Source organism: Solanum stenotomum, chromosome 9 (assembly GCF_019186545.1).
Source record: "Solanum stenotomum isolate F172 chromosome 9, ASM1918654v1, whole genome shotgun sequence".
NCBI lineage: Eukaryota > Viridiplantae > Streptophyta > Magnoliopsida > Solanales > Solanaceae > Solanum > Solanum stenotomum.
The window spans coordinates 55,945,180-55,971,496 of NC_064290.1; the positions used below are offsets into that span (position 1 = coordinate 55,945,180).

Sequence of the window (26,317 nt, forward strand, 5' to 3'; positions counted from 1 at the left end):
TTGATGGGTTAATATAATAGCCGGATTTTGTGCCTTTTATACAGAATATTTTAGGCTACATTTAGAATCAAATTAATTGATACGTCTTTCGTTTCTAAAATAAGTGTCACTTCAAAAATTCAAATAAAATAAGTAAGTGAGTATATTTTTTTAGCTATACACTTATATTCAATTTTTTAATAGTATTTATTTTTCATTAATTTCTTATGTAATATCTTTTATTTATTTTTTAATAAACGTAACTTTTATTAAAATAACACTTATTATGAGACGGATAAGGTATTGTCAAATGGTAGGTGGGGGACTAGTTGCTCAGTTATGATCCAATCTAGATTTTTTATTATAAAATTTATTGATCTTTACAGAAAATGAAGTTGGATCTTTTCTATTTTATATTACTCACTTTTTTTTCCTTATACTTTTCCTTTTTTTATGGCGGGAAGCAACATAATGAAATGGAAATATCTTCCAAATAATTAATTCATTTTTTTTAGGTAATAAAATCTTATCCTTCCATTCTAGTTGTCGTAATATTTTTAATTCATTTATTTTTTTAGGTAATAAAATCTTATCCTTCCATTCTAGTTGTCGTAATATTATGCATGTAGTTTCTTATACTTTGATTATTATCCTTTCTTCCTTTTTCAGAATGTTTTAATATGGTTTTTATAATATTTTTTCATTATATTTTATTTTCATTTTTTCTTTTTAGATAGTACTCATAAAATACACCAAAACTATTATTTAAAAAAAAAAAAAGAGATATCACGGGGTGCAACAAATGTAGGGTCGATTTAATTATTATCATGTGATTTTGTGAAGTAAATTTTCTTTGTTTTTGACTAATAATTCAATTCATATCGTGATGACTTGTATATGATGTGTCAATAATAGATATGCCATGAAGCCACTTGAATGAACAAACAAACTATGAAAGATATGATTTTGACATAAACACGTCATCGACAGCCCGGATACTAGTACGAAATAATGAGAATAATTCTAGGTCCTACAAAATTTAGACTCAAATAGGATCGGTCAGTCATATTTCAAAAAAATTATGGATTAATATATATGAAAAATTGAAATAATCTTGATTTTTTGTTTCGTGACTTGAAAACTCCATAAAAGCGACAACGGTCCTTGAAAAACAATGAACATATATCATTCACTAGGTTGTCACGAATGGATCCACAGACCACAATTGGGGTTAAACGAAGTCGAACAGTCATATTGCAAAAAATTCATGAGCTAATGCACACGAAAAACTGAGATAGTCCTTAATTTTGTTTCGAGGCATGGATACTCCAAAATAAGTGACGTTGGTCATTGGAAAATAATGAGAATAGTTCACTAGGTCGTTTCAAATGTACCTATAAAATTGGGGGTCAAACGGATTCAATCAGTCATATTCTAGAGAATTCATGGACTAATACAAACGAAAAGTTGAGATAATCCTGAATTTCTATTTTGTGATCACAAAACTCAAAAAGAGAGTGGTGTCGATCATGCAAAGGCAGAGAGTATCTTTCACTAGATCGTTCCAAATGAACTTATAAAATTTGAAATTAAAGAATCTGTCATTCATGAACTAATAAACATGAAAAATTAAGATAATCCTAATTTCATATAAAAACTCCAAAATTCGATACTTGAGAAACTCATTAAGTCTTATAGAAGTATAGTAGGATTTTCTCATTGTTATTGTGTATAAATTTAAGTTTAACCATATGATATTGTTCATTGAATCTAACTAATCAAAATTCGTGTCAAATAATCAAATAAGTCCACCAAGAATATTTGTTTTTTCTTCATTTTATTCATCTTTCAAAACAAAACACGAATACAAAAAGGGAGTCCACTAAAAATAATAAATTATCAACGAATTTCTCAAAGTATTTTTAGCTTCAAAACATGATCGAAGAAGTTGGAAGAATCCTAAACTAGTTTAGAACATGCTATTTATGTTCTAATAGGGGGTATAAGATGGAATTATCTTTTATATCGAGTAAGAACTAAGCATGTAAGGCTATTAATCCATTTATTTATATTTGATTATTTTGATCATCTATTTGACACTTCGACTTAAAATATTATTTATTGAAATGAATAACAATTGTTGTCCAATAATTGATTTCTCCATTTCAATCAAGAGAAACATATGATTACATTAGATGTTAAACCAATCATCACCTCCTCCATTATTATTTTTTCGCAAATAATGCCACAATTATGTGATAATGACAGATGCAATCATGGTTACGTGAATGATCATCTGCTTGCAATTTCAACTTTCAAACATTTTCCAATAAAATTATCGTGTTTTAATTTGTTTATTTGGTTTTGACCTGATTAGAAGTTAAAAAAAAAAATAAAATTTAATCTTGTGATTTCAAAATAAAGATATATAGATGTATCAAAATGTCTTTTAATCTTGTAATTTTAAACAAGTCATGTCGAAAGTTAAAATTAAAGAATTGTTAAAAAGGAAAAAAAACATTCTTTTTTAAACGGACTTAAAATGAAAGCAAGACAAAGAAACCGACGGAGTAAGCAATTTAAGTCTTTTAACAATACAAACTTCAAACTTTATACGGTCTAAAACTAGTTTTGACAAAGCCTAACTTCAAACAAATATAATGTAGCTGAATTTCATCAATTTATAATGTGATCTATGGGCTCTATTTTGATCCTTACTATAAACCTTGTCTCTCAAATTATGGATTTTACACAAATATACATGTTAGGACAATTCAATGCCAAAGCCTCAACCATTTGCCTTAAGTGGGCTCATAGATATAAAACCCATCTAAATGTGGGCTCAGGTTGCCATCCAGACTAACCCACAATAATATATATATATATATATATATATATATATATTATTATGATTTTAATCCAAAAAAGAACAATAAATAGACTGATTTCAGCAAGACATGTCAACTATAACAATCAAAGACCAGCAAAAATTTAAAATGTAGGAGTATCTATTTTTATTATTATAGAGAAATGTGATGCATAACGTTATCTAATTCAAGAAATTAAAAAAATGGTCAGTTTCAACCAAGTTGAAGGGAAAAAAATAAAAGAAAGATTTGAAGTAATGGTAGAGCACAACTGTTGATGACACATTCTATAATTTATTACTACAAAATTTTAGTCGTGTTATATGAATTATTTACTATACTTAGAATTTAATAATCGTTCGGGAAAATGTTTCTAGAAGGTATAGTACATGTGGAAATATCGAAAGAAAATGATAAGTATTATTTCACCACTAAAAGTTTGGGATTCAAATTTTACATTCCTGCTTATAGAATTACATTTATTAAAGCACGCTTTATTCCTAACATAATTCTTTTTTTTATACAAATCTATATTTATCAAATCACAATATAAATATCGGACATCGAATCTCCAAACGAAGAAAGATTTGTATAAAAATTGGAAGGGGACGGCAATAGTCAAATGAAGAATAGTGACATTTCACCAAATTGTGTGTTTTTTGTGTAGTGAAAGGGAAGTGCTATAAAAATTATTTAAAAATAAAAAGGGAAATGCTTCTAGAAGAATTGTCACGTTAACTATGAGCTTTGAGACCACAGTTTTGTAATGTTCCAAATTCCTACATTCAAAATCTAAAAATTCATCGATTTCAAGTTAATATATATATATACTACTTCTCTTGTAGTGTTGCTAAAGTTACAATATCCCAAGCTAACCAATGTATTTCTTTATTTTTGTGTTGAAATCCGATTAATTTAGATTCGTACGAAAAAAGATTCACTTTTTAGGCAAAACATTACTTGTCAAAAATGACTCGAATTCAAGACTTCTAATTAAGGGCTCGTTTAGACATATGATATGGAATCATAATTTAAAATTACATAAATCAGAAGTTTAAGTTTTATTTAGACATATAATTTAAAATTATAATCTCAAATACATGTTCAAATATTAAGCTGAAATTATAATTTCATATGGTATGTTAAAACGTTTATTAATAATGAAACCATATTTTTTATCCCACTACTAAATTACAGGGTTTGTACTCAGCCAAACTCACTAATTTTGACTTAAATCATGCATTTCAATTATACTTCCGAAATGATAAAATCAAACTCAATATCACTCAATTTATTTGGTAGACGAAATCAATCCAACTCGTCTATTTGACACCTCTGTCTGAGTTAACTAATGGATGAGTACAAAGGAAAAAATGCATAGTCAGCACACAGTCTTCTAAGTTCCAACTGTAAACCAATAGAAACAAACGGTGGGTGCTTAACATCTATATAAAAACAGATCTCACCTTCTCTTATAAATTAGTAACTCACAACTTTCTTCATCTCACTCTACCAAAAAAAAATCATTTTCCGATGGTCCAATCGCTAACTCTACCGGCCGGAAATACTTTCCGTTTTTCTCTTCACAGCCCTCCTTCTTCCACCGCCGGTTTCAGATCCGGAGTCACATTTCCCCGAAGGAATAATCGAACAGCAGCGGTATATGCCGCCGCCGTTGCGGAGGCACCGCCGGTATTGCGAAGAAAAACACCGGCGAGTCTCTACGATGTGCTAAGGGTAAAATCAAATGCGTCAGCGAAAGAGATAAAATCAGCTTACCGGAATTTAGCTAAGCTATACCATCCCGATGCTGCGTCTCTGTCGGAGGAATCTTCCGACGGCCGGCATTTCATTGAGATTCACGAAGCTTATGCTACGTTATCAGATCCTGTTTCTAGGGATCTGTACGATCTCAAGTTAAACATGAGCTCCGGCCGACGAGGATTTGGGAGCTCCGACGATGGAATTCGAATGAATGGGTCAGAGTTTTACCCGACCCGAAGATGGGAAACGGATCAGTGTTGGTGATGTCAGATGATTAGGATTTAGGGGACCCACTTTGCCGCGTTAATACTGTATATGGCATTTTATTAGTTGGAGATTAGATACGTATATATCCTGTAATTTTTTTTTTCCAATTTATCCTGCTTTTGAGGATCCAATGGAATTTTAATTTTTTTTTAGAAACAAAAAGTCTCCTTTGAGGATATGAGTAAATACATATTTGACAATTTTATCCCTAATTCATATAAGGCTTATCTTAAAAAAAATAAAAAATTAATAAGGTGTATTATGATAACAACAGTAATATACTCAGTGAAATTTAATCAAATAAGGTCATACAAATTTTACGATCACTTCGTGCGGATAGAGAGGTAATTTTCGGAATCATGATAGTCACATAATTTAATATTGTTTTATTTTCAATCTATGTGATGGTATTTGACTTGCATAATCTAAGAAAAACTTTTAAAACATTTAGCAAGATATAAGACACAATTAAAAAAAATATTCATATAGGTAGTATTTACTAGTGAGGAATTTGATTTGGTGGAAGACACGATGGTTATTATTTTCACATGAGGCGTGATGAATCAAAATTTTAATCAATGGATGATCTTCTACTAATTAAGGAAAGTTTTTTTTTAAAAAAATTTGGGAGAAATGGTGGTAAAGCACAACTATTACAAAGACATGTGATAATATTACTAATTTAGTGGTTTAAGAAATGGTTTAAAGGAAAAGGTTTCTAGAAGGCTTATCTTATAGTTGAATGCGATTATAATTGAAAGCTACTTATATTGCATGAAGACCTATCCAACCTTCAAAGTACAAACCCAATTTTGGATTAGAAAAAAAAAAATACTAAGTAAACGTCAATAGTACCAATTAATGAATAATGACAATGACTTTTCTCCAATTTTGGATCTAGAAGCATTGTCCCCCACCCCTCCCCAATTTTCAAAGTATTAGTAAATGATATGATTCAAAATTGGTTAAGAGTCCAAAATGATCATTCAAAACTTATCTTAACATGATTGAAAATTGTAGTTTTGACAAGTCAATGAGTCATTTGGAGGTCTCAAGTAAAAGTATTCAATTACTTGAAGATAAAATTTTGACCCCAATTGTAAAAAGAATTTGTTTGAGTTGGATAGAATTTTGTTGTATTTTGACACACTTAGGTATATTTATGACTTCTTTGAACTTAGTATTACCTCCGTTTCTTTTCAAGAGCAATTGTTTATCAAAAAAATTGCCAGTTTGATTAACATTAAAATTTATAAAATGGAGTTAAAGGCATTGAGTTAAAGTCGATGATCAATTTCATTTCTTTTCGGAGAAAATGTAAGAAGGATGACCTCTGGAATGTTTTGATGCCTTCTATTTTTCTAATAGGATGTTTTTATAGGCCAAAAAATTGAATCGTCACTTTAGTGTGAAAGACAATATGCTTAGCACTAAAAAGGCTATCTATAAACTAGTAGCACTTGCCTAAGCTATGATATTAGGCTCAATTGGAGACAGGTTAACACCAGACTCGAAATTTATTATTGATCTTTCTAAGAGTGTTGCCTTGAGTCGTAGGATGGCTTGCCCTCGGGCAGAGGCTGATCTCGCAAGCTGCCCAATTATGGTAAAACTTTATCGAATCAATGCTAAATAGCTTTGTTTTAATTTAATCATATACCACAATCTGATTCGTTCTTTCGCAAAGACACAATATTTTTTTCTATGTTCATCCCTAATATTAGGAAGTATATAATAGAAAATACCAACACTAGTTGTCCTTGTACGTCAAGCATTGTGTAGTAAAGTCCATAATATATACCACTTCAACAACATATGATAGAAATTCTACATCTACTACCACTACAACTAGTCTACAAGTCTAAATCTTCTAGAAGCTTAACAAATAAAAAGCTCTCAATCTTCTAGAAGATTAAAAAAAAACACAAAAAAAGAATTAAAAAATGCCTAATCAGCACACAGTCTTTCATTTTCCAACTGTATTTCTTAAACAAAAAATCGGTGGGTATGCCCGCCGTCCTCGGTTTAAAGATTCCCTCTTTTTAGACTTTTTAGCTTTATATAAAATCCTCTTTCTCATTTTCTCTTTCATCCTAAAAAATTGAAATGATTCAATCCCTAACCCTAATTTCTTCAACTTCCTTCCCCTTTTCCGTTAATAAATCATCCTATTCCGCCGCCGCGCCGGTCGGATCTAATAGCCGCAGTTTGTTCACCGGAAAGAGTAATCGGAGGGGGACAATATGTGCATCTGCCGTTGCCGAGGCTCCAATGATGATGGAGAGAAGATCGGTGAGTTTATATGAGGTGTTAAGAGTTAAAAGAGACGCATCACCGAAAGAGATTAAGGCTGCTTACCGGAATTTAGCGAAATTGTATCATCCTGACTCTGCTGCTTCTCTGCCGGAAGAATCGTCCGACGGACGGGATTTCATTGAGATTCACGATGCTTATGTTACGCTATCTGATCCTTCAGCTAGAGCTCTATACGATCTCAAGCTGAGCGTGGGCTCTCGCCGGCGAGGTTTTGCTCGGTCGGTTGATGGATTTCGTATATACCCGACGCGGAGATGGGAAACGGATCAATGCTGGTGATAGGAGATGATGATTAGGGACCTACATTTCTCCGCTGTATTTTTTTGTCAAATGGCATTTAGATGGAGATTTAGCTTATGTACATACTATATCCTGCTTTTCATTTTTTTTTTGTTCCTTTTTTGTTCTCTGCTTGTAATTGAGCCATTGGCAAAATTTAAAAAAAAAAAAAAAAAAGAGAAAAAGAAAATTTTCTTGTTTGAGGAACAAATACTTGTGTTAATTCCATAAATGGAGGATAGATTGCAGGCAAATCAGCTCTACATTTCTACGTTTCAATTTTCTATCTCACTTTGATGTTTATTTATCGGAAGTTTTTTCTTTTTTTTGTTGTCTTGAGTGTTATTTCGAAAGGAGGGCTGCCACTTCCTCAGTTCCTCTTTCGGGACCCTTCCAACCCATCAAACTTCTCCTTGGAAGGTTCATTCACGCTCCAGGTCCTGTTGGAGTCTTAGCCCATGACTCACAAAATCTTCACTCCAAAATAGAATTAATACGCTGGAAAATGAAGATAGGCCTGGACTGATTGTAAAGAAAGAAGTTGAAGGTGGAAAGGTTATAGTACCAGTCAAATTTAGAATTTCAAAGCATTATTAATAAACTTAATTTAGTAAGTAAGATACACATCTAATAAAAGCATTTGCTTACAATAAAAAGGAGCTAACATTGAAAAACTTTAGAAGAATGACAGTTATGAGTTCCCACTTGAAATGAAATTGCAGTATAATACGAACGATGTACAAGCACAAAATTTTTGTAATATTCAACATCCAAAAACACCCAACTCTACAACTTGAAAATTCCTTTTTTTTTTTCTTTTGCTTAGTCTCTGCAACTTGAGAATTCAGGCAAAATGATTACAGATTTTATCTAGAAAGAGTTGAATAAAAAGGGAGAGATAATTGGAGGTTGGTGTACACTTCAATTCTCCGGTCACGACTTGAAGCCATTCCATGAAATCCTCTGGGATTTGTACAGGCTTTTTCTATATTCACCAAATATGATAATTGATCTTTGATATCATCATTTAACAGCCATCAGCATCGAATTGATAACATGCACAAGAAGCCGGATGATTGAAAGTTCAGCAGGAGGCGTGGTAGCACTGTTTCTGCGTTGTAGTAACATCTGATATACTTGCTCAAAGATGGGCCGAACATGCACTACGATCAGTGGGTCATTTGGATTTATGGCAGATAGCACATCCCTCATCCAAGAGAGTTTTTGGACTGTCTCTGAACTAATACCACATGACAACTGCTGAAGAAGTGAAAGGAGCACTCCTTGGCTCAAAGGGAGGGGATTCAAGGATAAAATCCCAGCCAAATCAACCTGGCATAAGACACCAGGAAACGGTCAGGAATAACACCCTACCACAGAATGCCATCATCATTTTGTTAGTGCAACAAAAATCAGGAAGATCATTATATCCTACAAATCCCCATTACATATCTCAAGAATTAAATGCAAGCACATAAAATTCTTTACAACAGAAATTTGAAATTCTTTGGATAGGTTCTGAGGTAAAAGAACTTTCTTCTCTGTATCGTCCAAATTTTATTTGATGTCAATGAACACAGATTTAAGGTAAAAACTTTTAAATTGGACAAGGTAAAAGTATGCTCTAAACTAATGGCAGAACTAAGTTTTTCATTTTTGTACAAAAACATTAACACCATTAAGATGCCCCATTTACTTCCTTCTCTCTCCCCTAACTGTGCCTCTTTTCCTGGATCTTATTGGTCTCTTTTATTCCCCTTAAAACAATATTCCTCAGAAACGGGACTCTACCTGATAATCCTATAAGTAAGTGCCAATGTAAACAGTATACCTGAGAGCATAACCACGACACAATGGACACATCACTCATTTGTAATGCTGCAGTGAATGCTTCCTCATACTTGTGCTCCCCTAACTGTCTAGATAGCTCTTTGGTTGGATCTGGAGGTGTCTCAATCTATATTGCAGACATAAAAACATGATGATATCAAAGTAAGACAAAAAGAAGAAGAGGGTGATAGCAAAGTATAAGCAGCAAATTCTTAATAACAAAAAGTAACAAGTAGTAAATTCCTAATATCAAAATATGAGCAGCTAACTCTTTGATCCACTAAGGTATGGGAAGAACCTTTTCATGTAGCAATGATCCATTATTCATGTGGTTGAGTGGATTTGCTGATTGGGAATTTGCTCCAGAAACTGCAAGAGCAAGCAACTGCCTCTGACTATCAGCAAGCTCTCCGCTCAATGTTTGTGTCATTGCCGATGCTGAATTGATGGCATCCTGACAATTGAGTGTAATGAGTATCTAATTTTAAGGAGGATGTGATTCCAGTCACTTCCGAAATATATCCATAATTTAAATATCTCAGAATCTTGCAAAATCACATCAACACATTCACCAGGTATGGAAGCAGGGAAGGAGGAAACAAGAAAGAAAGAAAACTTCCACATGAACAAAGACAAATTTAATTATCTGTTAGGAAAAAAATAAATAGATGTAAACATAACAAAGATACCACTCCCCCCTTCCCATTTTGAGAAGATTAGTTAACTCCACTCAACTATTAACATGAGAGGAACAAGTGATTTGTCTTGTTTCAGAAACATGAGGTGTAATGAAAAGTTGTATTGAGAAATGAGGGGAATGAAACAAGCTGCGTAATATATTGGATGCTTGTTTTTGGAGAATAACAGTGAAAAGTGGCATTGATAAATGAGGACAGTAAAAAGTGGGCACAGCTCATCCTTTTGTGATAGATTAATTGTATGTCTATTTTCTTTAACCACTTTGGGACAGAGCAAAGTGGAAGGAAGGCAATCTATTTGGGGGAGCTGAGTGTGTATATTTAGATCAGCGAGTGGCCATTTAATATGTTGTAATAAAAAATAAAAGTGAACAAAAACACGATAACCTGGGTCAAGAATACTCACTATAAAGTATAGATTACAGGATTTAAACAACTAAAAAAAGTGTGCCCCAAACTTTTTGATGGGTTTGGTTTTTAACTTCTTGGAACACCAAACAAATTCTAAAGATGGTATTATAGAGATCCAAAGAAGAAAAGGTGACTTGCTGAATTCAAAACACAGTAAAGAATGAGAAATAAGTCAACACAGGAAGTGAAAGGACTATACCTTAGTCAACCAACTTTGCATTTTGAAGGCATGATTAATTGATGTAGTTTAGATAAAGTAAGAGCAGAAAAAGAACGGTTCAACAATAGATTAGCAAGCAAACAAAAGGATTAATCAAAATATAAAGGTCCGTACTCTTAGAGCAATTGCCAAAGGCGAATGCACAGACTCAAATTGCTGTTGTGCAGCAACCGTGTGGTCAGCAATGCCTTTCTGAAATGTTGAATTTACTTGCTCAAACATTGCCTTGCATGACATCTCGAAGGCAGGGATCACTGAAACTTCCAGAGTAGATTTCAGTGTTTCCTGCATGACAGTTACAATGCCATCAGATAAGAAACATTCAACATTTATTTGAGGAGTACAGTATCCACCTAAAGTGAGGTGGGCAGCAGGAAGGGAAGCAAACTGAGAGGATCATGAAGTTACACTCTTAGTGCAATATGATAGATCAAAGATAACAAGAGTAACTAGAAATCCAGCATCGTAAACCATACATTAAGAAAAAACATGAGCAGCACGACATTGCGAGAAAAATGTTGTTGTACACACTACTGGCATTGCTCAATCAGAAACTTTCAGCTCACCTGAAGAGCTTGCTTGCCAGAGGTTTGGAATTGTGCTTGGATTTGTCTAGCTACAGTAGCTTCAAGTTTGGAGTTTACTGCTTTCTCTAGTTGGTTCACTGCCTTGTCACCAACTCCTTTCTGCACCATAACATTCAGTCAAGCACAAGCAAATCCAGACAAGAAAAGCTTCAGATTTTCATAATAATAACCTGGAATGCCTCTGAAATTGCAGCTGATATTGTTTTCTCAATAGTAGGGGTAATACTGCGTGCTACAGCTTGTCCAACAGCTGCTAGCTCTTTCTTCATTAATTTTTCCATCAGACCTGGCATGTCCTTGTTTAAGCAGTTAGAGATCAAATTGGTAATTTGTTGTGTACGATCACGGAGAGACTTCTCCTGTTTTGCACTCTCTTCTTGTAAACGAGCCCATAAAGCATCAGAATTGGCCTTAACAGATTTTTCCATGCTCCGTCCCAAGGCAGCTTCAAGTCTTCTTCCTTCTTTGGTCACTGGAACAGCAACCATCATTTCCATCTGCTTTTGTGTTTCTTTTTGCATAGTCAGAACCTACATGGAACAGCAAACCGAGAAAAAAGACAACACATAAGAATAAGATATCGAAGGACATTACTACAATGAGTATTATTTTTTTTTGGTTTGGATTGGTACTGTAATCAAATCAATAGAACTGCAGGACGGTTGAAATGTCAGCATCCTTTAACATATCTTCAGTACAAGACACATTTCAATGATGTAAAGAATGCTCTTCCCACACAGAGAAGCATATAAAAGAAAATCAGCTTCCACCACTTGAGGAAGAGTTCCTTAATGAAAGTTCTGATAAAAATAGTTGCAGAAGATGAACACATAAAAAACCACCAAAATTATGGAATTTGAAAAAATTGTGATTTCAGGAGGATAATCAGCCAGGCTAAGAAATATTGCAGAAGGAAGTTAGAGGACACATATAGAACAAGGAAAAGTACGAAGATACCATTCATGAATGATGAGAATGATGAAAGCAACTATTATAATTACATGGAATAACCTAAAAGCTAATGCATGAACAGTGAGGATATGTCAAACTAAGTACCAACACAGGTAAATTAAAATTAAAACAAAAAAATGAAGAAAAATATATACAATTATAGAGGCATAACAAAATGAAAAGTGCACTAAACTAAACATATACAAGTACATATGCTCTTGGGACAAAAGGCAAGCACCTGATTTAGCATCTCACGCATGGACAGAATTTGTGAGAAAGCACTTTCCATAGAAGGGGTACTTGAGCTGACAACAGTGTGATTTGGAGAATCTGTTGAATTAAAAGCACTAGGCGATGCTGAAGATGGGCCAGACACTTGAGAATTCTTCCCCTTTTGCTTTTTCCCTTTTGCACTGGGAGCTGATGGTTGATGAACAGTGACTGACATAGTTGAGTCTAAATCTTTTTCAGAGATGTCCTTTGCAGAGTCATGGTCTTCCTCTGGTGTAACTGAAGGTTGAGATGGTCCCTCACTTCCACTAACCCCATCAAACTGCCTAGATTCCTCTACAGGATAGGTCTCAGGAGGTAAGGCACGACATTCTCGAGCCATTTCTAATCCAAGATCAGATACTTGAGAGCAAAAAACTTTCTCTTTATTTTCAGACACAAAAGAATGAAGGTCTTGAGAGCCCATATCAGTTTTTTGACTGAATTTTGCTTCACCACCAACTTTAACCTCCATCTCTACAGTGCGGGTGTCATTGTTAGTTACAGCATCCTGAACATTCATTTCTGACTCACTTTTCTGCTCATTAACAATGCTAACCTCAGAGGATGATCTAGCCATCAATATCTCTGAAGGAGTCACCAAATGAGTTGGGTGCTTGAACTTTACAGGATGACTGATACCAGGGGGAACATCATCCCGTGACGTTTTATGTTCATCGTCCAAGGAAGCAATATCTGACAAGTTTGGGGGCGTGCCATCCTTTTGCGGATCAACTGGATATTCAACAACTTTTTGATTTCCAACTTGGTCATTATCAAAGGTGTCTGCCCCAAAGCTGTTTGACGGACCTCTAAAACCAGATAAGTTTCGAGACAATTTAGGACTCAAAGGAGGAGGAGGTGATGCACTGGGGGCAATATCATTATCACTAGTTACACTGGGCAAAGTAGACGATTTAGTTTCTGGAATGGAGGAGGTGGTCAATTCAGTAGGTGCAGTACTTGTAGGATATCTAGCTGTTTGTGAAATCTCAGAGCCAATGTCATGTACTGCTGATTTAGGTGCTGAACTAGATAAAGGAACCTCCTGCTGTTTACTTCCTGGGGGGTCAACAGGAGCAAATCCTTCAATGGTTGCAGCATCGTGCGAAATGCCAGATTCTGTCCTTTCAAAAACCACACTCTCTGTTGGAGGTGGTAAGCACTGGGACAGGTCCAAGGCATACTGCTGAATGGCCTGTGTCTGGACACAATACACCTGCACAATCTGTTCACCATGGGGCAATAGGTCACTCGTCCCAGTGAAACTCAAAATTGGCATGGTGACTGTAAATCCTGCTATGTAATCCATCCGGGTAGCCTCCGGATTCGGGCCATACTCTAGATGCACAGCATATATAGCATTCTTTTTTGCATTAGCTAGTAGGAGCAGACCTGCTTGAGACAAAGCTACAACTTGGTTAAAAAATGCCTCTTCGACATTAGCCTCAGCTGAACTCTTCAGCTCCAATGTCTGTGTACAGCGCCATGACTCAGCATCACTGGGAAGCAACCAGCCTTCTTCACTCGCTGATGCCCATATCTTTATTTCCCGATTAAGAGGACCCTGAAAACCTTTAAAAGGTCAACTCAAACTCAAGAATCACCAACAGGCAAACTCATGGAAAAGAAAATAGAGAGTTGTGATTGACATTCAAATGGATTGTCATTTGAGAAACAGATCAAATAAAATTAGCATGGACAGCAAGTAAATGAAATCCGAGAATATGAGGTTATCTAAGAAATAAAACAGTTGATTCTGACCAAAAATGGCCAGCACAAGATGCAGTAGCACATACCCCAGTGATGAGTACGATGTGATCTGGGCGGTGTGGGGCAGCCGAGAAGGTAACAGAACTAACAGGATGACCATCATGAGGCCTGAGAACTGCGATTGGAAGTGGCTTCCGGTCTTCCCATATCTTTATCTGGAAAACACAGTAAAATCCACAGGCACCTGTCAATAGTCAATACAGAGGAACCAAACTTTTCCAACTACCCATGCTATATATCAACTTGCAATGAAGATCAGACTTAATCATAGCTTCATTACAGAATCTTAAACGGGTCCAAAAGGTAAAAGATAACAAATGCCTAAAACCCAAGGAACCATACAAGTACCGTTGGAAATAAATATATCAGGAACCGAAAATTTTCACATTCTATTCTTACCAACTTCTTAACATTGGGAGGTAATTTTTCAAAAAAAGATACATACAGTCCCACTCAACAACAAATACAAACAACTCAACTCCAAAAGTTCAGCTAATAACAAGTAGTGGTCGGAGTTTTTTGGTTAGGTTATTATTTTCACAACAAAAATCATGTTAAGTGATATGAACCATTAAATAAAGATTATGCCAAGGATACCTATATCAAACAGTTCTTTCTTTAAAGAAAAACTGAAAAAGGACATTGCATAAACAACTAAAACTACAAAATAAAGAAAAACTCTCACGAACCGTGCCATCCACTGATGCAGATACCAAACGAGTGGTCATCCACTGGCACATTGATAAATCAGTCACTTCTCCATCATGGGTACCAATAAGTTGTACCCCATCAACCAACTTGTCAACAGGGCACCTCAGAGGTTCATCTGCTGAAAATACAACACCTTTTCCCACTTTAGTGGTATCAATTTTCAAAATGCGTTTCCCGATTCCAACCACAAGAATTTCCTATTGAAGAGAAGATAAGAAAAATTAAGCACAATGTCAACAGAAGAAAAGGATAACCAAAAAGAGAGATGGGTAGCTACTTGTTTATGACAATGCCAACAAACACGTGGGTGAACAGATTCCCCTTCACCAACAATATGAATAGCAATGACAATCCTTCCTGTAATTTGTGGCTTCTCTTCTTCATCTGGTCCTTCAGTAATTTTCCATATATAAACCCGGCCATCAACACTCGCACTGAGACAAAACCAAGTTAGAAACATAAAAAACTTACTACATAAGTATGATAAAATACATAAGAACAGACCACTACCTAGCCAAGAGATGAACATCCTCTGCAAAGAAAGCCATGTCTGTGACCCTCTGAAATTAGAACAAGATTTTCAAATGACTACAATAATGGATTTTTATCAGTAAGAACAAAGTAGATTATAATTTCCAGATTTTTATACGTCACAAAATCAATAATTCCTTTTTGAACCAAAGAAGATTCCATATCAACGATTTATACAATAATCAATCAATAAAAAAATTTCCTTCAAGAGATATACTAATAAACAAATGCCAGGAAGTCATGAACAAGAATTCTGTGTCCGTTCAAAAGTCAAAGACAATTATCATTAGCGGGATGGGCTTAAACTCTGAACTTGAAAGTACACGGAAGTCTTCCAGTGGTAAGCCATAGAACAACAAACATATGTGCAGATAACAGCATTTTGTTTGTTTCCTCGAGACACAATTAAATTTAAATGCATATTAATATTATTAAGTTTATTCTTCAAATCACGTAAAACAAAGCATACTCTCATCTCACGTGAAACCAACACATTAGCTAGAATGCAAATATGCCAATCAAAGCTTCCGTATAAAACATATGTGCAGATAACAGCATTTTGTTTGTTTACTCGAGACACAGTTAACTGTAAATGCATATTAATATTATTAAGCTTATTCTTCAAATCACGTGAAACAAAGCATATTCTCATCTCACGCGCAACTGACACGTTAGATAGAATGCAAACATGCCAATCAAAGCTTCCGTATGAAACATATGTGCAGATAACAGCATTTTGTTTGTTTACTCGAGACAGTTAAATTTAAATGCATATTAATATTATTAAGTTTATTCTTCAAATCACGTGAAACAAAGCATATTCTCATCTAACGCGCAACTGACACGTTAGCTAGAATGCAAACATGCCAATCAAAGCTTCCGTATGAAACATATGTGCAGATAACAGCATTTTGTTTGTTTACTCGAGACAGTTAAATTTAAATGCATATTAATATTATTAAGCTTATTCTTCAAATCACGTGAAACAAAGCATATTCTCATCAAACGCGCAACTGACACGTTAGCTAGAATGCAAATATGCCAATCAAAGCTACCATATAAAACATATGTGCAGATAACTGCATTTTGTTTGTTTACTCGAGACACAGTTAAATTTAAATGCATATTAATATTATTAAGCTTATTCTCCAAATCACGTGAAACAAAGCATATTCTCATCTAACGTGCAACCGACACGTTACCTAGAATGCAAATGTGCCAATCAAAGCTTCCGTATAAAAGCAGTGTCCTTCAACCAAATTAAACTTTTTCCATAGTTAAAAGGCACATCAGAAAAAACACCAAGCGGACAATTGGGCGCCCTCGTATCAGGCATAAATTTATCAAAGAAATTTATCAGGAACACATTGCACACTGTAATGTAACTTCCCCACAATTACCACCATCATCACATTTACGATTGGCAACTAGCATAAATTGTAGCATTATTCCTATAAGGTTTGTATAACAGATAAATAATGATATTCCAGCATGTACTAGCTAAGAAATCCAAATAAACAGAAAAAGGCAGAAGCTTTGAGAACCCGAATAGCCAACCTGCGCAAGACCTTTAAGCAATGATCTCAATGCAGTATTAATGTTAAGAACCCGAATAGCCCCCAATTTCAATCCGTAACATATATAGGTTTTGTTAACTGCAATTTGCCTGCCTAATACAAGACCGGGATCCGAACCATACTTAGTAATAGGAGTAACCTCCAGCTGTGGCTGCACCTCACTGGGAAACCTAACATCTATATCATAAACAATATGATCACCATTCAAATGTCTCCCTTTAGGCAACTTACTGCTCGGCATTCTCATTGGTCCCGGACCCGAATGAGCAATGCCAACATTCGGTCCAGAAGAGAAATCCGAAAGATCAGACCCCGAAGTAGTAGGTTGTATGGGAGGCATAGGCATAGTGGACTGTATCGGAACTTCCAAAGTAGACGGTGGGGCACTCAACAGTGCCATAAGCCTAGCACCAGGGTTAGGGTTAGGGAATTGATGAGGACTACTAGTAGGTGGTGGTGGTTGAAGTGGTGGAGTGGGGAAAGACATGGATCTCTGCTGATGCATTAACTGGGTGTCATGTATACTGTATTGCGGCGAGTGGTGAGTGAATTGAGGTTGATGATGAAAAGGGGTTGTAGTCTGAGGTGGGTAAGAGTAAACCCCACCGGGTCCGACTCCGGCGACGGTGGGTGGTGGGTATGAAGCGTTAGGAGGTGGAAAAGGGGATGGAATTAAAGTAGGGTTTTGGGGATTAGGGTTTGTTGGGGTTGAGGGTTTGAAGAATTTGTGTATATCAAATGGTCCAGTACCAGTACCAGTACCACCTGGTTGGTTCGGATTGCCAGGAGAAGAAGCCATAAATGATAGTGACAACTCAAAGGTGCTTATTTAAGAGGAAAATAGATAGATACAGATATACTGTACGTATAGATTTGCAGAGAAAATTAGGGATTTGGATTGAATCGTTGAAGAAGAAGGAGAAGATGGATCGGTTTATGGATACTTTTGAGATCCGACTGAAGAGAGAAAGATGCAGACTTGGGAGCAGAGCCGCCAGAGAGATGAGATTAGTACTTTTATTAACTTTTCTTAAGTACTTTTTTAAGATTTTAATTTTAGTGAACAATAAGGATTATAAAAAAAAAAAAAATTATCATTTTAGTCTTGATATTTTTTTTTATCGTTTCTAAGAGTTTGAATCGAAGATCTATCAGAAACAGTTTATAATTCTTCACAAATCTATTTGTGCGATTATGTATGTTATTGTCATTGGTGTTGTTAAATTTTGAAGAATTATGTGTATTTCAATTTTGTTGTGATGTTATTATCCTTCAACTATTATTATAGTACTTTCTTTTATCATCAGTTAATATAGTATTTAGTTAATTAATATATCAATATTACATAATCAAACATTGTTTTTTATACTAAATAGAATAGAAAAAATAATGTTTGGCTCAATATTAAATAATTATTTAAATGTGTGGCCTTAATGATAAGTAACGTAAGATGATAAATATAGTAACTTTATTTTTTTATATTATTATAAGTCTCAATAATAATAAATGAAGTGATGACTTTCTTATTAGTCTTCAAACTAATCCATGTCATAAGTGGGTAAAAAGAAACTATAGAAAAATATGCTAGTGGGATTTAAATTAGGGGATGTCAATGTCTAGTACTTTTAGTGGGTTCAAATGTCATTTTCTAGTTAAAATGTTGTAATGTTTCTCCTCATTAATTATAGATTTTAGATTCGAATCTTAAAAATAAAAAAAATCTATAATATTGAGCACTTTTCTTATAAATGAACATTATACAGAGAATATCTAGATTAGTCGAGTCAATAGGTTTAAAATACAAAATGATCAATGAATATAAGAAGTTTCAATACAATGTTAAAATAATACTTAAAAGGATATTATCTTAACTAATGAGTTTCATCTTAAATAAATATTATACAATGCAAATCTAAATTAGTTGTGTTAATATATTTCAAATACTAGATGATTAATGATTTAAAAAAAAAGGTGTGAAAACAATGTTAAACCATGAAAAATATTTTGATACTTATTGGAAATAAATAATTGTTGATTTATACTGCAAACTTATCGAAAGGATATTGGGCTTGGGTCGAGCTAAAACTTGAATAGTTCACTCCATAAAATTCATGGGCCCAATCAATTATACAATCGTGGGCTTTTATCTGTCCAACTCTAGCCAGGCTTTGGTAGAAAACATTGGAAAGTGCACGGATTTCTGATTTTGATGTCATCATTTAATTTGTACTCGGATTTTTATTTATTTGGTATGTATATCCATTTTGAACATTTTCAGACACGTGGTGTTTGAAGTTTTATATAATTGAAGTTCATATATATACAGTTATATGTGTATGAGTTCAACTATTTTCCGGCAGAACTTATGTGATGGAAGTTCTATCATTTTTGTATGACTTCCACTTTTGTTGTCGAAGTTCATGCACGTATCAATACATGTCATGGAATTTGTAAATTCAACTTGTATATGTAAAACTCGAAAGCAATATTATGAAGTTAAAAAAAAAACGGAAAAAATAAAAAGTAGATTGATGCACTTCATTATAAATAGTAACCTCTATTTATAAAATTAAATTAAATTTGAATTGTATTATTAATATGTCAATAATTTACAACAAGAGGATGACAAAATCCATATTATGTTTGAGGTTTAGCTAAACTAATCTTCCTAATCCATCAATTATTTTTAGAGTAATTGTTCATTAGTCCATTTCATTCAAACAAACAAATGGACTAATATTGCAATAGTAGGACCAAACTTTTAAAAAGTTTAGGCAAAAATTATTACTTCACTTTTTTGTGTATTGAGAATCTTTTCATGGGAGAGAGTATCAATTGTAAATGGATAATACATATTAAATCAGAGGCGGAATCAAAAAAATTTAATTTATATATTTTGAATCATATTTTTTTTCTATTTCTTGGATTCTGAATAAATTATTTGTACTTGTTAAATGTTTTTTTTTTCTAACCCAGAAATTACTAAATTTTGTCGCTCAAATATAGAAGGATATATAAAATAGGTTTATTTGGTGATAAAATAAGTTATAAAGAGACTAATAATTGCTCTTTCGAATACACTTTACGTTACCATGAATTCAACGCCGTAACGCCACAAATTCATTAACGTAACAAATAGGAACACAAATAAATGTTTTACGTAAATAAAAAAAAAAGAGTAAAAGGTAAAAGCTTTCGAAAAGAAGTAAAATATGATTATTATTTTTTGAAAAATACTATAATAGTTATAAATATAAATATAAAACATGTCACGTATAGTATAAATATAAAATATAAAATACAATATATAAAGCATGTCATGTTTTCAAAAGCAAAGTAATAAAATTAAATTTAATTATTAGTATGTGTGTAGAATAAATTGCGGAGCAACGGTAGGATCGAGAAGATTTATCCAAATCTCTTAATATTACATAAATTAAGACGGAAAAAAAGAGAGAATATGTTTTTGGTGAGATAGGATTTATTACTTTTAAAAGCAGAAACGATGCGTAGAGTAACCGCTAGCAACGAGTAGAAGCCCAACACTCCTTTTCCTTCTCCAACAAATCAACTGCTCTCATCACTATATATAATACAAATTCATCCAATTGCAGTTTGCAGAACCCTTAATTTTTTGCAGATCGAGAAAGAAAAGATGTGTTGCGGCGGAAGAATGTGTATGCTGTGTGTATGCTTAATAGCAATTGTGGTGGCGATCGGGTTTTTGTTCGGATTTGGAGTTTTCAAAAATGGATTTCATAAATTGAAGGATACTTTTCATCTCGCTGATAATTGTATCAATGCTGCTGCTTCGGCTTTTCACTGTTCTTCTTCAAGGCCCTTTCTAGGTTTTCCTCTTGCTAATTCCACTGCTCCTTCGCCATCGAATTAGATTCTGATTTTTCATTATGAATTTAGCATTATAGATCTGTTTATTCGTTTATATAATGGTGTAGTAGTTAATTCTGTGTAAAGCGCTCGTCATTATTGGTCTGTATTTTTACTTTGATATTGAATTTAATTAGTTAATCCTGTTCTGTTTTAGATCCAAATTCATAATTCATTCTGTTTTTATGTTATATATTCATGACTAAATTCATACTATTTAATCAAAATTTGAGACCGGGTGTTTTCTTTTTGTCTTTTCGATACTCAATAAAAAGATATCCGCTCGAAAGGTATTCATGAAACTGCAAACTTTGTGATGGCTAAACATCCCTACCCCGACTAATTTCATGAATACCTAATGCTCTTTCGAGCAATCCCATGGATTTTCTTTTTATTCACCATTAGGTATTCATGAACTGCAAAGTGTGATAGAAGGGGTTCACGTTTTTCACTTTACTGTTATCTGGATTTATTCGACCAACTTTTCTTTGGTCTTTTTGAGGAATTTAAAAATTAAATGCACTCTGCTTTAATTTGCTTTTTTAAGTACCTTTTTCTGTTATAAAAGAACCTAACTTTTTCCCAAAAAAAAAAATACTAACCTAACAATTGTCGTGTCCGGAACTCTATATACGTATCTCAATTATTTTATCGGATAACTTTGTCCGCAAATATTTTGACAAATAAGGACGTTACTCGAAATCTTTTTCTTTTTACTAAGATTTGAACCTGATCTTTTTACATTGTTGGTTATGGACATTTGTATGTAAATTAACAATACAAAATCTAGTGATGGGTGGATAAGATACACAATTACAATAAACTCAAAATGTCAAGTACAATAATTCAATGTGTACTCTACAGAACCTACAGAGAAAAGAACCAACTAAAAAGAAAAGAAAATATATCCATTAGATCTTTTTATGTTGGATATCAGATTGCACAGAAATTCCTTAATCTTCTGAACACAAGAATCGAGATTTCAACTTTATGAGTTAGATGACCATTTTCAAGTGGTAATAAAAAGACGTTATTTGAGCAAAAGCTATGAGATCAAGCTGAACTTATATTGGCGCTTCTAGCTTCACCCCTGCCTCACACTCATACGTTAAGGACCATTTTGATAATTTTCTCGTGGCCTCAGTTCATCTTGATTGCAAAAGTAGCAATTATCTTTACTTATATGGCTAAGGATCAAATTGATTACTTTTTGAAATACATTAGAGACTGTTCCTTTTACACATTAAGGCCCAAATAAAACCCAAGCCCACAGTTTGCTGTCATCTTTCCCTTATCATTTGGTTTATTTTCCTTGGCCCAAATCAAAGAGAATGTTCCCATGATATTCTAGTAATATTCCCTCCATATTCTTTATCAAGTCTTGCTTTCATTTACTGGTTGAAGTCCCTAATAGAGGAGAGTTCAAAAATGATGGAAATTGATATCTTGTTGCATTAAAATCAAATTGGAGAGATCAATTCACCGGGCGCTCCAATTGTCAGCTCTCTTGTCATCATGTCACCAACTTCCTTGACCTTTCGACAATGGGCAGACATTCGTTAGCCCTCATAAAGCATAGAAAATCTTCTTTCGAGGTGAGAATCTCCTATTTTTTTTCCATAAAAAAAGACTACTTGATTCGTTTGACTTTACAAAAACGTTATCCTCGTATCACATAACATGTTTGTAAATTAAGAAACATATTGAATACATAAATGACACCTTAAACTTGTTCAATTTTAGATAGCTAAACTAGGAATGGTACCTATTGACTACTCAAACGCCACAGAGACATGTTTAGGTATAGCTTTTACTGAAAAGTTAAACATATCACAGAGAAATTAAGTATGTGTGGTATTATATAAAAGGTTGCTTCACTGGAAGGTATGCCTTGATATTGACTGTTTACCTTCTGGCTAGGCAAAGGTACATTGCTTAGTTTGTTACATCATCTTCAACAAATCTTTCTTAAGTAATGAGTCACCATGATTTCTTAAATGTTAACTAACCTTTTCAAAACAAAAACAACAACAACTGAGGGCAGGGGAAGAAAATTATAAGGTGGAAAATCGAACTCCCACCAACAAGGTGAAAGTTCAAGTAGTCAATCAGCTAAGCTACTGCGATTCCACAAATGCTAACTAACTCAATCATGAGTAAGGAAATAAGGTTATCAAATCCATAACAAAGCCATAGGCATGGACACTAGTGAAAGTTTTCATCTAGTATTTGAAATTCACTGCTCGCTTCTTGAGAGGAGTTTTTTCATTTCCAAGAACCTAAAACCTCTGATCAAGGGTACAAGTATTTTATCTATCACATCACAATTCGATTCTTAACAAACAAACGTGTACTACACACATTTATGCAAATCTTTTCGACATGTTATTAATAATCATAAATATATCACAATGATATCGACGTTCATAAGCTCAATGGTAACACATGTTTCAGTAAAATCAAATTTATGTACAAGATTGAGTATACACAAACCAAAATATATTGCCCAGTAAACATATGTTAACACACTGATCTGGTAAGCAATACTGAATCAATCAAGCAGCAGGAACTTTGCCCTGTTCAATTTTTCCCCTTAGCTCGAAAAATACATCAGAATCCTTTCCAAGCAGCAAGAACTTCGTGGAAAATTTCACCGATGATTTCTCTGTCTGCATATTGCAGAAATGCAGAGAAATCATCTCTTATATCAAATATTTTACCAAACCTCACGAGATACCTCATACAACAGGCCTTCAGGTTCGGCAGTTGATAAAGAGAAGCAGTTTGGAGCCTCTCAAGAACATTCTTCGCGTCAATATCTTCCATTAGACTTTCATGACATGCCTCCTTTAAATCTGAGAGGTCGTACTTATCAGCTGCTCGAAGCAAAGCCAGTCGATGGGTTAAAAATTCTTCATTTTGTATGTTCCCGTAAATGTAATTCAGAAAGCATTGGCAAGCTTCTATTGACATGTCGGAGATGTGTATAGCAGATAATTCTTTCTCTTTGAGGTCATGGGAGAACATGCTTCGGAAGACAGGTGACCTTGCAGCAAGAACTGCACGATGCGCTCCAATGCTTCCATCTGAAGCATTGATTATGATGTCCGTGTGAATGCTCTCAGACAACATTCGGCCAAGTGATGACAGAGCAGTTGCATTCGATTGCTTCTCGGTTAATCCTTCAGCCCAGATAGAGCACAGCTCCCCACTCTGCCAGTTCACAAAACACAAATGAACATGAATGAGGAACACTAAGGTAATCTTCCACGCATAAGTTTCCACATGGGTAGAGAAGTTTTGAAATGTAACATTAGAAACATCTCATCCGTTGAACAAACTTTATCCTTACTCGTGGAGCAGAACATCACGTTAGGCAGTACGTGGCTAATCCAGAATCAAGACATTGTGAGTTCTGAAAAGTATATCTAACTCTTTATACTTTATTTTCGACATATATATAGTGTTGGACACCAAAACACTGGATTCTATGGAACCAGTGAACACATGGTTGGATCCTTCACTGAGATTAGATTTGACCGGGAAGAAATCTAATGCATCCAAATAAAAGAGTTTTGGCAGAAACGAACCATGATGCATCCAAAATTAAGTTTTTGTGTATCAAAAGAATCGTTTATGTCACTTTATTAAGGAAAACATGCTCCATATGAATATCTGAACATAGTAATAACTGAAAAAGACGAGGAAATGAGGAAACAGTACATTAGGCGTTGCAGTCTTCAGATCAAGGAATTCAACGTCAATGATGAACTTCCCGGTTAAGGGGATTTCAATAGGCCAAACAAAATCGTCGCTACTCTTGAGTTGCTTCTCTATAACTTCTACAAATGTCAAAAAAACAAAAAAAGAAGACACCTTTAATCACAAAAACACAATTTTACATTACGATATCAACAAAAACATGTATAAAAGATTGATGAGTTTAAGACATTGGTACCAGGGTGAATCAAAGTCTTGCGATCTCCCAACGACGAGATTAATCTAATAATAAAAGATGCAATTGGAGGATTCTCTCTTGTGAAATTTGATATCTCTGGATATAATTTAATGGACAATGTCCTGTTCTTCTCCACAGCTAAATGCCTTCACAATCAAACAAAAATATTTTCAATCAACACAACGTACACTCCTCTAAAACTCAGAATTGTCACTACCATTCATTTACACTATCATAGTGAACTATCTCCCCTTTTCAATCAACTATCGAAAATAACCTCTCTATCTCTACGAGTAAATAGTAAGGTCTGTGTACACACTCTATATCATTCCCAGACCCTACTTGTGGAATTACACTGTATATGTTATTATTGTAGTAGCTCCACCTTCGTTCTCAGACTATAAAAACAGAGAACAGAGGCGGAGCTATAGGGTTCAGTCATTTTTGAATTCAATAAGCTGATCAGCTGAAAAATAAACAAATTGGGTGGATTTTAAATATAAAAAAACTGACCAATTCCATTTTCCGATCTTGAAAGGATCTGATTTGCGATAAGTACAAGAAGCTAAATTGTCGATTCGCCATTGAGCAAGACGAGAAGTAGTATCAACACGATAAGCAGAATCACTCATCTTAGAAAACACAAGCGCCGCCGTGATTTCATGGATACAATCGAATAAACCTTCCAACAATAAATCTCCGTGCTTTCCCAGCTTTGCTTTTTTTCTCTATATTCCTCATACACAAATCAATTTTTAATGCTTCTACTTCCACTGTAAATAGGTTTTTTTTTTATAGCTATTTTAAGGGTTTTTTCTTCTTGTGGGTATGGCCCCAATTGTGTAAAGATTTTGGACACGCAAGAGGGTTTCTTGATATTGCTTTACGCCATTGATAGTGAAGTTTGAGAAAAAATTGGGAGACAAAGAAGGGATTTTTATTCTTTTTTTTTTGGGTGATTGGTTTGGCTTACACTACACTTCAGGGATGATTGTTACTCTGTTTATATAATAGTAGCATTGTTCCGCGCGGATTAAATTATTTTGAGATTATAATTTTTTAAATTTAAGATTTTATTTGATTTGTGGACTAAATTATTTCGGAATTATAATTTTTCAAATTTAATGAGATAAAATGATATGTTCAAATTAAATTTGAGTTTGTAGTATTTTTGGTCATGTGTAAATCCTTAGGAAAGTAAACAGAATGTTTAGTTTTTGGTTCTTTCAAGCAAAGTATCTTTGCTTTTGTTTGCAATATTTCTAACTCCATCCACTAATTTTTAATTCTTTTATTCCTTTCTTTTGTGGATTTTTTTTCCAATTTTTATTGCTACATTCTTTCTCTTAATTAATTCAGTATAGCTGAATAGATGAGATTCTTTCACTCTCATTTTATTATGAAAACGGATGTTTGAATCTAATTTAATATAAGAAATTA

General features: G+C 34.0%; 5 protein-coding genes across 5 annotated transcripts; 3 read left to right on the top strand and 2 right to left on the bottom strand.

Annotated features, from left to right (window-relative positions):
* Positions 1-4,317: 4,317 nt before the first annotated feature.
* Positions 4,318-4,979, top strand: LOC125876307 (chaperone protein dnaJ 11, chloroplastic-like). The gene has a single exon (XM_049557454.1). The coding sequence runs from the start codon at positions 4,380-4,382 to the stop codon at positions 4,872-4,874; it is 495 nt and encodes a 164-aa protein (XP_049413411.1). The 5' UTR covers positions 4,318-4,379; the 3' UTR covers positions 4,875-4,979.
* Positions 4,980-6,934: 1,955 nt separating this feature from the next.
* On the top strand, positions 6,935-7,683 carry LOC125876326 (chaperone protein dnaJ 11, chloroplastic). The gene has a single exon (XM_049557483.1). The coding sequence runs from the start codon at positions 6,984-6,986 to the stop codon at positions 7,470-7,472; it is 489 nt and encodes a 162-aa protein (XP_049413440.1). The 5' UTR covers positions 6,935-6,983; the 3' UTR covers positions 7,473-7,683.
* A 489-nt stretch (positions 7,684-8,172) lies between these two features.
* Positions 8,173-18,054, bottom strand: LOC125875569 (enhancer of mRNA-decapping protein 4-like). Its single transcript, XM_049556554.1, has 12 exons — positions 17,012-18,054; positions 15,434-15,483; positions 15,201-15,357; positions 14,902-15,120; positions 14,239-14,367; positions 12,408-14,006; positions 11,389-11,748; positions 11,198-11,317; positions 10,746-10,916; positions 9,601-9,756; positions 9,304-9,429; positions 8,173-8,804 (listed from the first exon to the last, which is right to left on the bottom strand). The coding sequence occupies exons 1-12, from the start codon at positions 17,828-17,830 to the stop codon at positions 8,496-8,498; spliced, it is 4,215 nt and encodes a 1,404-aa protein (XP_049412511.1). The 5' UTR covers positions 17,831-18,054; the 3' UTR covers positions 8,173-8,495.
* A 2,449-nt stretch (positions 18,055-20,503) lies between these two features.
* Positions 20,504-21,153, top strand: LOC125876558 (uncharacterized). Its single transcript, XM_049557767.1, has one exon. It carries the CDS (start codon positions 20,687-20,689, stop codon positions 20,921-20,923), a length of 237 nt encoding a protein of 78 aa, XP_049413724.1. The 5' UTR covers positions 20,504-20,686; the 3' UTR covers positions 20,924-21,153.
* Positions 21,154-23,323: 2,170 nt separating this feature from the next.
* LOC125876742 (BTB/POZ domain-containing protein At1g55760) lies at positions 23,324-25,824 on the bottom strand. The gene is made up of 4 exons (XM_049557980.1): positions 25,391-25,824; positions 24,878-25,023; positions 24,643-24,761; positions 23,324-24,132 (listed from the first exon to the last, which is right to left on the bottom strand). The coding sequence occupies exons 1-4, from the start codon at positions 25,507-25,509 to the stop codon at positions 23,530-23,532; spliced, it is 987 nt and encodes a 328-aa protein (XP_049413937.1). The 5' UTR covers positions 25,510-25,824; the 3' UTR covers positions 23,324-23,529.
* Positions 25,825-26,317: the final 493 nt, after the last annotated feature.

Excerpts from the sequence above, each read along its gene's own strand:
- LOC125875569 (XM_049556554.1), bottom strand. The coding sequence starts at position 17,830 with ATGGCTTCTTCTCCTGGCAATCCGAACCAACCAGGTGGTACTGGTACT. Across the intron at positions 11,749-12,407 it reads TGCGTGAGATGCTAAATCAG|GTTCTGACTATGCAAAAAGA; the intron begins GTGCTTGCCTTT and ends TGTTCCATGTAG. Across the intron at positions 10,917-11,197 it reads CTGGCAAGCAAGCTCTTCAG|GAAACACTGAAATCTACTCT; the intron begins GTGAGCTGAAAG and ends ACTGTCATGCAG.
- LOC125876742 (XM_049557980.1), bottom strand. The coding sequence starts at position 25,509 with ATGAGTGATTCTGCTTATCGTGTTGATACTACTTCTCGTCTTGCTCAA. Across the intron at positions 24,762-24,877 it reads CAAGACTTTGATTCACCCTG|AAGTTATAGAGAAGCAACTC; the intron begins GTACCAATGTCT and ends TGACATTTGTAG. Across the intron at positions 24,133-24,642 it reads TGAAGACTGCAACGCCTAAT|AGTGGGGAGCTGTGCTCTAT; the intron begins GTACTGTTTCCT and ends GTGAACTGGCAG.
- LOC125876307 (XM_049557454.1), top strand. The coding sequence starts at position 4,380 with ATGGTCCAATCGCTAACTCTACCGGCCGGAAATACTTTCCGTTTTTCT.
- LOC125876326 (XM_049557483.1), top strand. The coding sequence starts at position 6,984 with ATGATTCAATCCCTAACCCTAATTTCTTCAACTTCCTTCCCCTTTTCC.
- LOC125876558 (XM_049557767.1), top strand. The coding sequence starts at position 20,687 with ATGTGTTGCGGCGGAAGAATGTGTATGCTGTGTGTATGCTTAATAGCA.